Genomic DNA, 15,937 nt, shown 5'->3' with positions numbered 1-15,937 from the left:
AAGCTACCCTTAATACCTGGTTACTACTGGATTCAATTATAGTGACCGTCGTGTGATTTTTGCTTTCGCGAAGAACCCAGGAAATGTCTGATTACGAGGACGAAATGGACGTGGATGCCCCTTCCAAGGGCGCTCTGCAGTTCAGCTCCGATAGCACCGCTGGGAAAGCGAAGAGGACTGCGGCCGACTTGCCGGTGGAAGCTCTAGATAACCTCCCATGGTAAGCACATGAATTTTATCTCATGATCTATGTTGGTGTTTGGGATTGACTGACCTGATCCAGGGTAGAGAAGTATCGTCCCGTATCACTGGACGATGTCTCCGGACACCAGGACATCCTAGCCACGATCGACAAATTTGTCGAAGCCAACGTATGGAAATACATCCTCGACGAATACTTTGGATAAGAGTCGTCGCTAACCCCGAGCAGCGACTCCCACATCTCCTTCTATACGGACCTCCCGGTACCGGTAAAACATCCACAATTCTCGCGCTCGCAAGGCGGATATACGGGGAGAAGAACATGCGCCAAATGGTACTTGAACTCAATGCTAGTGATGATCGAGGCATTGACGTGGTCAGAGAGCAAATCAAAACCTTTGCTAGTTCGTCTACCCAAGTCAAACCTTTGTTTACTAGACCCCAGGCTAACTAGACGCTGCATAGGCACGAAACAGATCTTCTCCATGGCACCCAAGTCGACATCCAACGAATCGTCTCTCGCCTCGTATAAACTGATCGTTCTTGATGAAGCCGACGCGATGACCTCCACTGCCCAGATGGCGCTCCGTCGGATTATGGAGAAGTACACCGCCAACACACGATTTTGTATCATTGCAAACTATACGCACAAACTCTCCCCGGCGCTTCTGTCCCGATGCACTCGATTCCGTTTCAGTCCGTTGAAGGAGCAAGATATCAGGTCATTGGTCGATCTGGTGGTAGAGAAGGAACAAGTAAACATTCAACCAGAAGCGGTCGACAGTCTGGTCACGTTGAGCAAGGGTGACATGCGTCGCGCATTGAACGTGCTCCAAGCCTGCCACGCAAGCAGTATGCTCCGAGGCTCTTCTTCCCTTTGCTACAATGCTAACACCCTATAGGCATACCCCTCCCCATGAAGAACGCACCCAAAGATCAACCGCGCCCCGAACCGGAGCTGATTACGAACGAGACGATTTACGACTGCATTGCCGCCCCGCATCCATCTGACATCCAAGAAATCCTGACGACACTCCTTGCAACTAGCGACGTCACTTCGTGTCTCAATACGGTCAATACGCTCAAGTCTAACAAGGGACTTGCCTTGGCCGACATCCTCGCGGCTTTAGGTGATCAACTGCAGCGGCTGGAGGTTCCTGCACAGACGACAATTACCTGGTTAGAGGGTCTTGCTGAAATCGAGTGGCGCCTTGCCAGCGGCGGTTCCGAAAGCATGCAAACAGGCGGTTTAGTCGGAGTTGTAAGAAACGGGTGCGAGTTGATGGGCGATAAGAGTGTCTCTGTCTGACCTTTCTTCTGACCTTTCTTTCAAGTTTTTGTCGAGGATAGCAAAAGTAATAGATTCGAATACCCTTCCAGAAAGTTGAATAGCCATGATGTCTTTACCTACCAAAACACGCTCCGTAGCATTCATTGTACCCAAAAGTTTCTATAGGATGAGTCGACTCGAGGCTTCTCACCAGCCTAGGCACCATATTATGGAATCTTTCATCCGGCCATAGAGCGCTTTTTGCTTGTTGCATTGTGCAATGAAACTAGAAAAAAAAAGTGGGCAAAAAAGAAATCTTCCGGTGCGGGGAATCGAACCCCGATCTCCTGTGTGAAAGACAGGTATGATAGCCGTTACACTACACCGGAGGTGAATGAGATAAGCGAAGCACTATTTGATATTATAAGCCAGAGGCTTGATCCGACTGAAATAGAGAGGTTTCAATCCATGAGCTGACGCTCGACGATGCGTTCCAGGACCCGTAACACATTTTCATGTGCACTCTATAATGTATCTAATGAGTGACCACGGCGTAGTTGAGTATATCGAATTTCTGACAATACACAAGGAAGAGATAGTAATATGTCCAGATGCATTGAAAAATTGTACGGGCATACTGGTTAAAACAATCTAGCTATGCAAAGGGCAGGGCAAAAACATGCCGCTTGCTTAGAACGACTAACATCCATTGTGTATCATACTGCTCCGGGGTCCTAATGTAAATTAACGGGACATGCAAGACATCTTTCCAGTACAGGGAAGGGACCATCGTATTCAACGGCCTTATAGCAGAATACCTATCTACGGGGTATACTTCTGCGCATCTGGACAAGCATCAAGCATCTGGGCCATACGATGTGCTACACCCTGTTGTATGCAAGATTTGCGGCCCACAATATATCACTAGCGAGTTAGCTTAGTGGTTGTGTCTTCCGCATCCGGTGTAGTGTAACGGCTATCATACCTGTCTTTCACACAGGAGATCGGGGTTCGATTCCCCGCACCGGAATTCAATTTTCTTTTTTGCCTCTGCTTTTTGACCCTGCTACTTCCTTCACTTCCTTAACAAGTCGCTAAGGAACTATTTGATAAATAAAAAGAGCACTTATTCGCGGAAACCGGGATTGCCCTTGTTAGTTGTATAAAAGCTTCCCTCACTACGGAGTAAGATGAATCATTTACTTTATATAAGGCTTCCAACCGGACAAGAGCTATTCAAGGGTGCCATTGAGCGTCGAGCTTGCAACCGCCAGCAATTGTCGATGGTGCAGGCATTGACCACAGACCAGCCATTTCAACTCTTCGTTCGATCTGATCTCCGAGCCCATATACCCCACTATCCTTGGCTTTTCTTTATGTTAGGCCAAGCTTTTGTGGCTCCGGTTGCCATTCACAGTTCACTGATGAGATCGGTAAGATCGGAGAAAGTCTCATGGTTTAGAGATTCTTAACCGCAGATTTGTTCTGGTAAGAAATTCAAGTCAAAACGCCTCTACAACCTTCTAGGCCGCGGTCTTCTCGGCCAATTCCGGGTGGTAGTAGGCTAGTGGTCATCCTGCCTTGTCGTACCAAGAAATGAGTAATATTCTCCGCATATGTGAAGTAAAAAGTCACTACGGTGTACAGGATTATCTTAAGGTAATCTTGTTTGCTTATTATTGAAAATCAGTCACTGTTTTTGGGGGGCGTAGGGGGATCCAGTCCATGAATTTAGAACATATCATTTATGTTCACCACCATGGCACGTTCAGATACTACACTCTGCGACCATTTTCATTTCGGCAAGTATCACCGAGATCATATGTGCAATTTATACCAAGAGTGGGGGTGTGCAGCCCATGGTCCTAGGCCTCGAGTCCCAGGGTACAACGCAGGTGGGGTGGCCTGACATTTTCGACCTGACATTATTGATCAACGCCTGAATATATTTTTCCACCGATGGGAATTGCGGATCGTCGCAGAAGAAGAAAACACAAAGCAATCAGATTGGAACCTTGACTTTTCTCTAGAGCTTTTGCTCCTCGTTATCTGATCTTATCCGATGCGATCTCATCTCATCTTATCTACTGCCCCTGTCCTGGAGGTATATACCTCTTGCTCTTGGGTAGTAGTAGTACACACCCATGTAACCCAACTTCCACCATCATTAATGCCGACTCTACAGGGCTGGACTCGGCCCCGACTGAGTTATTCTCCGACGCCCTTTAACCGAATTAGCGGACCTCACCGATGGCCGCCAAGAGCGTTAGATCAACTAATTCGCTGCCAAGATCGGGAGGCTAGACTGCCTTCCACCGGCACTAATCCAATGGCAGCATGCAGGTTATCGTACTCGTAGCTGATAGGATGCAATTAGCTAATGAATTTATTCCTCCTGCCCATCCTTTTCTCCTCGGACAAATCCTTCCATGTCACTGGGTGGTTCCCCGCATGGCCCTGGTTGGTATCGCCAGTTGGGTAACTCAATTCAGGCGTGGTCCGGGACATCTCATGCACCAAAAGCAAGCTTCTGCAGGCTGGGTCCGACCGCGGAAATGTCCCCTCACTCCGAACGAGGCCGGTAGTCGCATTCCTCTATCTGCGGACCCCGCCGTGAGTCAGGAATCATGATGATAACACCCGACCTTTCCTTTCTCCGCGGCTGTTCCGCTGTCGCATTTAACCTCTTTCATCCATCCATCTGTCTTCCTTAGGAAGAGCCAATCCTCGATCTGCTGGTGTCCTTGGTGTCTTCTAACCTATACGATGCGGTCTTCTTCGCAACAGTCGGGCCTAGTGCTGGCCCTCCTGGCCACGCCTTTTGCTCCCTTCGCTTCGGCTGAACGGGTCCTCGGAGCCTATATCTTTGCTCGTCACGGTGACCGCACTCCCAAAGTTCTGGGAAACACCAAACTCACCGACTTGGGATACAGCCAGGTCTATCAGACCGGCAGTTACTACCATGACCGATACATCGATTCCGACTCGTCAACTCACATCGAGGGCATCAGCGACAGCATCGTCCAGCTCAGCCAGATCGACACTTCTGCGCCCTCTGACAACGTGCTCCAGAGCTCTGCTCTTGGATTCATGCAGGGAGTCTACCCTCCCGCAGGCTCATCTTCCAACCAAACCCTCAGCAACGGCACCACCATTGAGACGCCCTTGAACGGCTACCAGCTCATCCCCCTGTCCCTCGTCTCCCAGGGCACTGACAGCGAGGACAACACCTGGCTGCAGGACGCCACCGGCTGCGAGAATGCCAAAGTCAGCAGCAACAACTACTACAGCTCGGAGCTGTACAACGGGATCCTTGACTCCAGCGCCTCCTTCTACAAGTCCCTCTCCTCCATGCTCTCCGGTGCCTTCTCGGACTCGGAAATGAGCTTCAAGAACGCGTACACCATCTTCGACTACCTCAACGTCGCCTCCATCCACAACACCTCCAACACGCCCTCAGACAGCCAACTCCGCCGCCTCTTCCAACTCGCCAACGTCGAGCAATACAACCTCGCCTACAACTCCACCGACACGGCGCGGGCCGTCGCAGGCTCTCAACTCGCCGGCGAGATGCTCTCAGCCCTCAACGAGACCGTCGCCACGAAGGCCGAGAAGAAGAAACTCAACATCCAATTCGGCTCCTACGGCACCTTCCTCTCCTACTTCGGCCTGGCGCAGCTTCCCTCCGTGAACGTCAACTTCACGGGAGTTCCAGACTACGCGTCCTCGATGGCCTGGGAACTCGTGACAAACGCCCCGGGCACCGACTTCCCCTCGACGTCGGAGATCAGCGTGCGCTTCATCTTCCACAACGGCACGGTCACGGACGGCAGCACGCCGTCTGAGTACGCTCTGTACGGACAATCCAACGCCATGATCCCGTGGGACAAGTTCGTCGAGCAGACCAAGAAGATCGCCATCACGTCCGATGCCGAGTGGTGTGATGTCTGCGGCAATGCGGATAGCAAGTGCTCCTCGTCTGGCTCCGGATCGGGCTCAGACTCTGGTTCGGGCTCGGCGAGTGCCTCGTCAAAGGATGACGGCGGTGTTTCTCGGCCTGTTGCTGGTGTCATTGGAGCTATGGTGACCCTGGCTGTTATTCTGGGCCTGGAGGCCTTGATCCTGGCGGTGGGAGGATTCCGCATTGCGAAGAAGCAGAAGAAGGGAACTGCTGAGGTACCAGTTGAGTCAGTGACGGAGAATAAGAAGGCCAGTGTTTAAGAATGGTAATCGACTGATCAATGATGAGATGGTGGAAGATCTTGATTTGAAGATGAAGATACGTTAAAGTGAATGCTTAATTTACGAAACAAAATGAGATCTTTTTATAGGTGTAATTGGGTTTGATCATGTTTTTGGATTCTGTAGTAAAGGGGAATTGGCTACAAAATTATTAGGAATATTCAATTGCTCCTATGTAGCATTCAAAGAAGGGCTTCTTGTATTCGTTTTAGGTTCTTTCGTTTCATATGCCCCTAAATCGTACTTGTCGACTCAGATCGCTTTCTTCATACAACTACAAAGGCCGCAACATTGTGAATACAATCACAAGTATTGATTACCTTTGAACCGAACTATAGGCAATGACATATTCACAGTCGACTCTTCTCCTTAATATCTCTCAACTTCTCATCAGCCAAATCCACCGCATCTTTCGCCATCCCCAATCCAGCCTGGAACCCCGTCCCTCCAGCCCCATAATTATGCACCACGATCTTCCCCCCATCCTCCATCTGCTCCAATTCCACTCTTGCTCCGCCTTCCCTCGACGGCCGAAACCCCACCGCCTCTCCCAGGATCTGCGTCTCCCCATTATTCAACACAGGCAGTAACTCCCCAGTCCTCTTCAGAATCGACTCCGTCTCATGCGACTTGACCTGACTATCCCAGTTGCCTTTCTGCAGGTACCCGCCCAGAACGACCGTGCTATCGGAGAGCGGCCGCGGAATGACATACGTCTCATAATCCTTGCCATGACGCATGATATTCTGCGTGACTGAGGGCGCCTTGACTAGGACAATCTGTCCACGGGTCGGGTAGCATTTGGAGTCCATAACGCCGGGAAACGAGGCCGCCGCGTTGCCGATACAATTGAAGACGATTTTCGTGGCTGGCGAGAGGAATGCATCGGCCAGGGATGCGATTTTGCGGCGCGTAAAGCGCACGCCCCCGGATTGCGGTTTGGACAAGATATCCTGGAGATGCTGACAATGGGCCGGTGCGTTGATCGTGAGGGTGGTGAATCGGATGCCGAAGGAGACTCCGGGTGGGAGTTCATTTTTGGGGATTTGGACGGGCTGGAGGAGGATTAGCTTTCTTATTCCCCTTTTTTTTCCATCACGAAGAAGATGCGCCGCAGGAGAAAAATAACATACATCTCGCAGATACTCCACGATACTCTGAATCTTATCCCTCGAGGGCATCTCATCCCAATACTCCGTTGACGCCGTCTTCAACAAATACTTCGCCTCTTCGGCACCTCTATCCACCAAGTCCATCATGGTCAAATAACCCAATCGATCCCAATGCAAGGCATTTTTATCGCTGCCCGAGATACCAGAGAAGTTTCCGCCGGCCCTACCAGAAACGTCAGTTGCATGTCCATAGCATACATGGGAAACACTCAATTGATCTTTCGAAGCGAAGGCGACGAGGGCCCACGTACCAAGGCGATGTGTAATGAGTAGTTTTGTCGCCTGGAAGATGCTCCGCTACTACCGTGACATATTGACCGTATCCACGTTTGGATAATTCCAGAGCGACGCTTAAGCCGATGATACCCGCACTGGAAGTGGGATGAGTCAGATACAATAGATGTGGTCAGTTGCTGATGGGGAGGTACCCGAGAACGACAATTTCGTCGTGTGCCATATCTTTCGAATGCTGGAATTCAGACTGAATGTTCAGTTCGATTCGTATCGATTGCTGAAGAAGATGTTAGAGGGAAAGTCGTCGGATCGGGTCCAGTCCGGTGACGGCATCCACTACCCGAGGACGGACCACTTAGTTTGATAACGTCGTTGATAAGGGCTGATAGGAACCATCTTACCTATTTATTTTGAGATTGAGTCCTGGAGTGGAACGTGAATATTACAGGAAAAATTGCACTCGAAAGCTCAAGCTAGGACTGAAGCCTGTCACTCAAGCCGCATCTCGACGACATGACATCATATATATTTGCCCGTTATTACCACAAAGCCCTAGAGACTGCGATCAAATCATGCCAGTGTTTGGATATGGATGTGAGTTCCAATGAGAAAGCTTTTGAATACAATGCTGAAGAACACTGATAACAAGCCTATTGGGATCTATCAATGCTCAGTCCGACCGGCGTTCACAAGGCTGACACGGTGCAGTTGCTCTTGTGATAAAAGGGTCAGCTCTGCCAATTCATTTGCCTACGATAAAGTCTAAGCCCGACAAGATTCCAAGGGCTTGAGAACTTTGTCTGCATAGCTCTGCCACACTCCAAGTTCGCTTGCAGCCCCAAATTCACCCGCGGTGAGACATGCCCGTACCACAGTCCGATAAATGTCTCCCATCTGGTACCCGAGTTCGTCGACCAAGCAAGGGAGAATAGTCCGATGGAAGTCATACAAGCTTGCCGCATTCCAGGCCTCGCTCGCGCAGCTCCATCTCCCAATCTCTACGAGCATCACCCCCAAGCCGTAGATGTCTGTGGCCGCGGTCCATCGTGTCCGCTTCGAAGGATCGGTTTCCTCCATCGCCATAACCGTCTCCCAGGGCACATACAGTTCCCGATCCTCGATCGCGTCAGAGAGGGGGGATGAATGCTGGGAAATGATCTCCGGCCGGGACTCTGCGCAACCAACTATGTACGGATCAAGCGTGTCATTGAAGAAGAAGACGTTGTGACTGTGCAAGCCTTTGTGGAAATACCCGACGGATATGAAACTGGCGTAGTAGTGAGCCAAGCGGAGCGCCAGCTTGAATCGGGCGCCGAGAGAGGGACGATCGCTTGATTGCAGGCGTTGGAGGAGCATGTGAAGGGAAACAGGACGTTGCGTTGTATCCTGTGGGTATTCGTAAACCAACTCGATCACGTCTAGCTCAGAGCTTTCTGGGGCTATCCATCCCAGACACCGAGGCACACCGAAGCCCACGGGATTCGACGCAACGGTGCTATTAGCCTGAGACTGTTTTGTTGAAGGTAGTTGCATGGACTGCACGGCTCCGACTAGATGGTTGAGACGTCTTTCGGCTGCCTCGATGGAATCCACCGTGGCAAACGCCTCTCTACGCTCGAGCAGAACGCCCCGCCTGTTTGGCTGTCCCGAGGAACCAGTCTCATAGAGAGCTGAGCTGTATACACCGAAACTGCCTTCGAGAGGCCTTCGTTGCTGGATGCATGGGTTGTGGATCCGAAGATCCTGGCTTGAGGGAGGAGAGACAACTGGCGCAGAGTTTATTGACAGCTTCGCTATTCGGACAGCCGCGCTCTGTTCTAAGTCTTCGTACCCTTCCTTCTGGATCTCTCGCAGTCGGTTAATGTCCGCCGACAGGACCACCGCTGCCCCGAATCCGAGTTGAAGCCGCTGGCGAGAGGTTTCCGGAAGAATCTGTTCTATATAGCCGTTCAGCTGTCGCAGGCTTTCGATCAATTCTTTCAACCGATTCTTGTCGTCGGCGATCCACGACAGTTGACTTGTATGTAGTTTGGAGGAGATGAAGTTTCTCAGCTTCCGTTTGGGGTCGGGTTTTTGATTGTGATACTTCTCGACGATCGCTTGCGCCTCCGTTAAGACTCCCTGAACGCTGCTTAGTATTCGACCGAGGTATTCGCTCTGTAAGTTCGTCGCAGCAGAGAGGTTAGCTCCATCGTCAAAGGTGTTTGATGCCCCTTGCAGAATCTCGATCCGGATAAGATCAAATCGCGACTTCTCCAAGTCCAAGAAGAGCACTTGTCGCTTGCAATCTTCCGGGTAGCGCTTGGCGTTGCTGACGTGCTCGTATAGCTTCAAGCATGAATCGAAGAGGCTGGTCAGACCGATCACTCCGATAGCCAGTCCAGCAGGCTCCATGGTGATGGAATCGTCTGCTCTTCCCGAGTACCTATTTTTCCGGCACATGAAAGTCCCTTCTTCTTATCTTTTCTTGCCATCTTCTTCCTGTTTGCCATGGACTCCGCCACATGCGGTGGCTTGGGTTGGGCTCTAATTATAGGTAGCCAAGCGGGCTTTGCGCTTTCTTAGCCTCACGCGCCAAAGGCTACGTGGGCCTATATTAACAGAAGCAGGCTCCGCGAGGGTCAGACGGCTTGATTCTGTCTGCATAGGGGAAATAAACTTCGATATGAGGACATCTACCTGATGCCGTACATGTTCACCAGTCCTATCGATGGCGTCTCGACTGTCGAACATTCCTTCTGAGTCCCACGGCGAAGACGAGTCGTCTTCTCCACTGGACTTTATCTCCGCAGTAACCACCATCTCCACCATCTACAGTCGCGGGCGATACCTCAACTTTGACGATGTAGACGGCAATCCACGGGAGAGAGAACAGTCTCTCCTGGGACAGGGCTCAGTCTTCGTTGCATACAAGCGAGAGATTCAACAAAAGGTTCCCTCCCAGACGCGGATCGGCCAGTATGACACCAAATGCACGCCGGTCGTCTTCAAAAAGCCCAAGACGCTGTTTGACGCCTCAGGGCAGTGCATGCTGCCCGAAGATGTCGCAGGATTTCTCATGGAAGCTCGCATTCTTTCCCACCGACCGCTCTACTGGCACCCAAACATAATCACGCTAATGGGCATTTCGTGGTATTTCGACCTTTTCGTCAGGACGCCCGCAGTGCAACCACAGCTTGTTCTCGAGGTTGCCGACCAATCCTTGGACAACCTGCTAAAGAGTTCCACCGACATTCCCTTTCAAACCAGAATTCGCATCTCGTTGGACATTACTAACGGTCTTTCGGCAATCCATGCGTGCGGCATCATTCACGGAGATATCAAACCGGCCAATATTCTTCTATGCCACGCTTCAACGGGCCCAGACAGCACCTTCACAGCGAAGATTGCAGATTTCAGTCACTCCTGGGTGAGCAAGAATGTTCCGTGCAGGCGGCTGGTTGGGTCCCCAAATTACAGGGCACCAGAAATTGTTCGCCGCGAAACGATCGTCGACTTTCGACCGGCCGACATCTATTCTCTGGGCGCAACCTTGTGGCGAGTCCTCGTGAGAGATGCGGAAATTCCCGCATCCATCCCATCCGGCGGTACGTTGCAAGGTGCCTCGTCTTACGACCCCTATCTTGCATCGATTCTGGGAGAGCTGCGGCGGTATCTACAGCAGGATGCCAATGAGGGCAGGTGGCCGTTCCTCCGGAACATCTTCCGCGCTTCTCTTTCTCTAGTCCCCGAGTCTCGCCGCCTGGACAGCATCCAGCAGGAAATCCTTTTAATATTGCGCACGGGACAGGATGCTCTCGACAGTGAGGAATTGGCCGCCATTATGGGCCTGGTGAACTCGATCCCGCCGAGTCCCCTGCCCAACCAATTGCCTCAAAAGATAGTGATCAATTACCAATTGTTCCAGCGCGCCCGAGGTCCCGTTCACGATCAAATGATGGAAGCTCTCTATAGGATTTCTCATGACCCGAACGATGTCAGGAGACCCCGAGCTCTCTATGAGCTAGGAATATGCAACATAGCCGGACTGGGGGATCCGAAGAATTCAGATTACAAAGCAGCTCTTTTGATGATTCACAAAGCAGCGGAGCAGGGTGAAACTACCGCTCGAGCCTACATCAGGCGCCTTCTAAAGACATTTGCCAAAGGGGTGAATGGACAGAGAGTCCTGCTGCCGGAGCTTCGAGTGCCGGTCGAATGGGTCGCCGAGGCTGCTGTCGCTGGATATGAAGTTGCATTCCAGGAATACACCGACGGCGGCGTTTATCGAAAGGGCAAAGAGTGGGTTTTGTACCGACGTGCGTCGTATCGCTTTTGCTCGCCATTAACCGTCCTTGATGTGTCGCATTTCCGACAGCTGATTGATGAGATCCCCGGAACGCAATGGAAGGAAAGGATGATAACCAACCAAGTCCGAGACACGGTTCTACATTGGGCCGCGTATTGCAATTTGGAAGATCATCTCCGCCATATTCTTGACTACGAGGATGTAGTTCGTGAGATAAATGCCCAGAATGATTATGGGGATACCCCCTTGATCACTGCATGCAGTGTGGGCAATCTGGAAGCCGCGCTGTGTCTGATGCAGGCCGGGGCAGATGTCAATATAGTGAACACGCGAAATGAAAGTTGCTTGCACCATCTGTGGCGGTTTACCGATGACAAAGGGAGTATCATCTTGCATGAGCTGGTGGAACGTGGAATCGACTGGGAGATAGAGACGGACCCCCATCGTCTTCCTGAAGCCGTCGCGGCAAGCAGTCCCGAGGATGACCATACCCTCTCTATGGTGGAGCTTGACCCTCTTCCCGTTCTTCCCGGGAAGGCGATCCAGCGCTTGGCCGGACGGGGTCGTACTGTTCTCCTTCAGGAGTTTCTTTTGCTTGCGCCCCCCAGTGAGCCGCGAGATGGCAACCTCGTACGGCAGATGATTCGCTGGGCGTCTACTCTCTCATTCCCCGATACTAGGGAGGCACTAATTAAGTATGCAAGAGGACAGAGGCCGACGAACGATCCTGGTAATCTCGACGACGAGTGGTACTCTGTTCCTGTCGAAGACACAACCTTCGAAATGGGCGGCCTCCAAAAGGGGTTTATGGATGCCGTCGCCCAAGGATGGCAGTCCACTCGAAGAGATGGATGGAGGACCCCTGATATCTGGTGGAGGATATGCTGCCATGGGCCAAGTTGGCATGAACGGCTCCGTAGCACGATGGACTCGATAATCTGGAGTTCCTCCAAGGCGCTTTGCTGCTACGAGGACACGCTGTTGTTTGCCCTACAGATCCACAGTTCCAACTTTACTCGTCTCTTCCTCCGGACATACACGAACACCAAACTAGCGTCTCGTATCCGTGACAGGGACCGCGTAACTTGCACCTGCAAGCGCGGGGCATCGACAGCTCTTGACACGAGAAGAAAGATACGGCTCCAGCCAATGGTAAGGCCAATTGACAAGATCTTCTACAAAGATGGCCGGTCCCTGCTTCACCTGACTATCATTATGGGTCTGAGACAGGCCTTCCTCGATATACTGCATGAGTTTAATGCAGATGTTGAGCGACTAGTGGAAAGCTCATCTTCCAGCGACTATCCATCTCACTCGCTGAATTGTTATTCATTGGTGGCTATGTATTCGAAAGATAGCTGGTTTATGAATGCGCTTCTCGAAGCTGGCTTGGATTACCACTACTCCGGTCCACTGCAAAGCTTGTTCAGCTGGACGGTGGTCACTCCTTTTAGTCCCTGGTTCAACTCATACTATCTTTTCATCCCACCATTGCTGCATGCTTTCGATCACGGATACCACTTTTTAGTGCGATTCCTCCTTGACAATGGGGCTAAGATCGATGAGGAAATAACTCCTTACTCAACTGTCTTCGATTACATTCTCTCGCCCGCATTGATCAATAGAGCCACGCTGCGGTTTCTTTTCTCCAAGAATGGGCTCTACTCAGGTGAAGACGGCGCGATGAAGCAAATCAGTCCGTCCTTACTTCCGCAGCGTCTCTTTAAAGAAGGAAACGGGCTACGTATCTTCCAGCTAATTTGCGAACAGCAACAGCTGAGATCTGATGAGACTCTTTCAGTGTTTCATCAATTCAGAAGGGCACATCTCTGTCAATACCCGTTTGATCTTTATATGAATTGCCTGTGGAAGTCCGGTGCACATCTACTGTCGCCTGCGGTCGTATTACCCTTCAATATCCTGTATCTTCCCATTCTCTACCACACATCACAATCGCCTGTTCCCTGGCATCAATTCAGGCAAGCCAAGCAATGGGCGAGGGTCATGTTAAGTAAGCCCCTCGGAAGACATCCGGGCGCCTCGGACGAGGCGGCGAGGGATGAGACCTATTTCATTGATATCTGGAATGAGCTACTACGCATATTCCCGAACACTCAAGTGACGCCCCTGTGGTACCGCGAAGGCTACAGCTTTTATCGCTCGAGATCTCTCCTGGCAATGGCTCTCATTGGCAACAAAAACACGGATTTCGGACCGTGGCTGATGAGCACTCCCACCATTTGCCATCACAGTCGCTGGTCAGAAGAGGCAGAAAAGAAATGGTCACAGCCGAATTCAATTGCCCAGGCGACAACAAAGCTCTATGAAAAGACAATTCCATCCCATCAGCCCTCGCTAGTGAATTTCTTCTTCTACGATGATTACGACTTCCTCCCCAGCGACAGCGAGATCGCACGAACGCTATACGAGATGGGACACCGTCACTCGCTTCTATACTTCCACGAAGTCCGCATAATACTCATCCTCATTGCGCTAGCTGTCCCCTTCCTCGTCTACACCATGATCGTCCTCCGCCGCATCACAGTCACGGTAGCAGGTGTCATTCTTTTCTACCCCTCGCTCGTCCTATCACTGTTCGAGCGTCCATACCTCCATTTGGTTCCCTTGAACCTCTTTATGCTCGTGGGATGGCCCTTTGCCAGTAGACCGTTTATCCAGATCACGCTACTGGTGCTGTATTGGCTCGGCTACGTGTTCTCTTTCATCTTTCTGTGCGGCCTAGCAAATCGGATGCTTCAGACAGGTCAATTGCGTTCGACGGATCGATTCCTCTGCAATGCTTTGTTACCGCAGTTTGAGTATACTGGGTATTCTCCTCTTCGTTTGTTTAGGCGACCGAAGAACCGTGAATTTCCTCTGGAGAATAGAACGCAGGCTGCTGTATAAGAATTCGATTTTTTACTTTTTGGCCCACACCATCCTTTGGCATTTAAAATACATTGCTTGTCCACAAATTGCTAGCCGGCTGTCGTATGCTTGAGCTTCATTACAGGAAAGTCTTGGATTGAAGGTTTTAAACTACTGATCTTCCTCGAGATTGACCTCTTCAACTCTGCTTTTTTATGGTAGGAGATAAGAAAGGCAAGAAGATGAAACCAGGTCAATACCTATAAATAATAAACTCAGACTGGATGACTTCATGTTGAAAGGCCAGCTACACCTTGGATTGACTCGGGGATTGTTGCATGAGGCTCACAATAGAGTAGATAAGAACTACGTGTAGTTTGATAATAATTTCCGGCATAACAAAAAATACTTATATCCACAATTATCTAGGGAATATTCAGGCTTTTTATAGTTGCTTTCCCAAATTCTACATACGTCAGTAAGGGCTGAATTATGCGCATAATATATAGTGCTCACGGATCGACCAAATGTCCGGTGCCGGCTATTGGCAAGATACTTGGTATTGCAGCTAGCCCCTTGATAATGAACTAAGGCTACTAACTACCTACTATAGAGCAAGACCTCGCTCTACTGAACTCGTAACTCTCTAATACAAAGTTTTCTCCTTATACTAAAGGACCTCGTCCTATACTCTACTTCCCCTTTTTTCCAGGACTATGGAAAATGCTCAGACCTCTTTGATCTCAAAGTTGGAACCCTCTGATGTGGTGTTTGTGCAGAAGCTTCATATAACTGAATCTTCTGAAATCTTCCATATATCCTACAAAGGACTTCCCTATTGCCTTAAAGTGGTTCGACTCTCTATGCCCTCATTAATAGCAAAGCTCATCGCCTATAGTTTCATATGGAAAAAGACCCAGGTTACTCGCATGATGGTCGAGATCTTTGTCGATATCGCTGCGAATCTCGGGCATATTCTACTTTTAGATGCACAAGGTGTATGCAGTCAAGGGTTTGTCCCTCGCTTCTATGGTATCCTAGAAGATCTAGATCCTAGTATCTTCAACCCGAATCTCGATGCATTCAAACTAGATGAAAACCGACCGTGTGCGATCCTTCTCGAGTATCTTCCTGGGCCAATAGCTTCCAATATCGAGAAGTTTACGATGCATCATTTTGATGTCTTGAAGCAAGCTCTGGCAGAGATTCATAATGCTGGTGTTATTCATAACGAATCCCATCCAAAAAATCTATTGATTGTACCGGGTCGTCCAAGTCGAGTTGTCTGAATAGACTTCGATGTCTCAATCGTCTTTACGGCAGAGGGGCCAAGCCAGCTGGATTTCGAAGAAGAGAAATATTTTGACATGGGATATTTCGTGAGCTGTGTGGAGAAGTATATACGCATCTTACCTCTTTTATGAATTTCGCATATACTAACTATTCTCCAGCCAAATAGGTGAGGGCCAATCGAGTCCGGAGACCCCAAAACGCATACATGGAGATCTGGTCACCTAGTGTGATGTTATTATTTTGTCTCCTTTGATTTCATGAGTTGTTTGTTTTCGGATGTGTTATTCCCTGTACAACATTATCAGTAAAAGTTAATATGTTATATCCCAGCTGCAGATTCTGAACTTCTGGCTCGAGACATGTTGTTGA

General features: G+C 50.1%; 5 protein-coding genes and 2 non-coding genes across 7 annotated transcripts; 4 read left to right on the top strand and 3 right to left on the bottom strand.

The window, feature by feature from the left end:
- Positions 1-83: 83 nt before the first annotated feature.
- On the top strand, positions 84-1,510 carry RFC3 (replication factor C subunit 3; the record flags this gene model as incomplete). The annotated part of the gene is made up of 5 exons (XM_046090198.1): positions 84-220; positions 284-371; positions 431-605; positions 667-1,053; positions 1,104-1,510. 5 exons carry the CDS (start codon positions 84-86, stop codon positions 1,508-1,510), a joined length of 1,194 nt encoding a protein of 397 aa, XP_045946171.1.
- Positions 1,511-1,788: 278 nt separating this feature from the next.
- On the bottom strand, positions 1,789-1,860 carry LDX57_008476. Its single transcript has one exon. It is a non-coding gene; the product is annotated as a tRNA-Glu (tRNA).
- A 569-nt stretch (positions 1,861-2,429) lies between these two features.
- LDX57_008475 lies at positions 2,430-2,501 on the top strand. Its single transcript has one exon. It is a non-coding gene; the product is annotated as a tRNA-Glu (tRNA).
- A 1,736-nt stretch (positions 2,502-4,237) lies between these two features.
- Positions 4,238-5,692, top strand: LDX57_008474 (uncharacterized protein; the record flags this gene model as incomplete). Its single annotated transcript, XM_046090197.1, has 1 exon — positions 4,238-5,692. One exon carries the CDS (start codon positions 4,238-4,240, stop codon positions 5,690-5,692), a length of 1,455 nt encoding a protein of 484 aa, XP_045946170.1.
- A 371-nt stretch (positions 5,693-6,063) lies between these two features.
- IFG3 (FAD-dependent oxidoreductase) lies at positions 6,064-7,342 on the bottom strand (the record flags this gene model as incomplete). Its single annotated transcript, XM_046090196.1, has 4 exons — positions 6,064-6,768; positions 6,847-7,048; positions 7,137-7,256; positions 7,314-7,342. 4 exons carry the CDS (start codon positions 7,340-7,342, stop codon positions 6,064-6,066), a joined length of 1,056 nt encoding a protein of 351 aa, XP_045946169.1.
- A 539-nt stretch (positions 7,343-7,881) lies between these two features.
- LDX57_008472 (uncharacterized protein) lies at positions 7,882-9,513 on the bottom strand (the record flags this gene model as incomplete). Its single annotated transcript, XM_046090195.1, has 1 exon — positions 7,882-9,513. The coding sequence occupies one exon, from the start codon at positions 9,511-9,513 to the stop codon at positions 7,882-7,884; it is 1,632 nt and encodes a 543-aa protein (XP_045946168.1).
- Positions 9,514-9,829: 316 nt separating this feature from the next.
- On the top strand, positions 9,830-14,314 carry LDX57_008471 (uncharacterized protein; the record flags this gene model as incomplete). The annotated part of the gene is made up of 1 exon (XM_046090194.1): positions 9,830-14,314. The coding sequence occupies one exon, from the start codon at positions 9,830-9,832 to the stop codon at positions 14,312-14,314; it is 4,485 nt and encodes a 1,494-aa protein (XP_045946167.1).
- Between the last annotated feature and the right edge of the window lie 1,623 nt (positions 14,315-15,937).

Source organism: Aspergillus melleus (assembly GCF_016097325.1).
Source record: "Aspergillus melleus strain CBS 546.65 chromosome Unknown contig4, whole genome shotgun sequence".
In the NCBI taxonomy this organism is placed as follows: Eukaryota; Fungi; Ascomycota; class Eurotiomycetes; order Eurotiales; family Aspergillaceae; genus Aspergillus; species Aspergillus melleus.
Note: the sequence above shows the minus strand (reverse complement) of the source record. Positions and strands in the feature narration are given on the sequence as shown.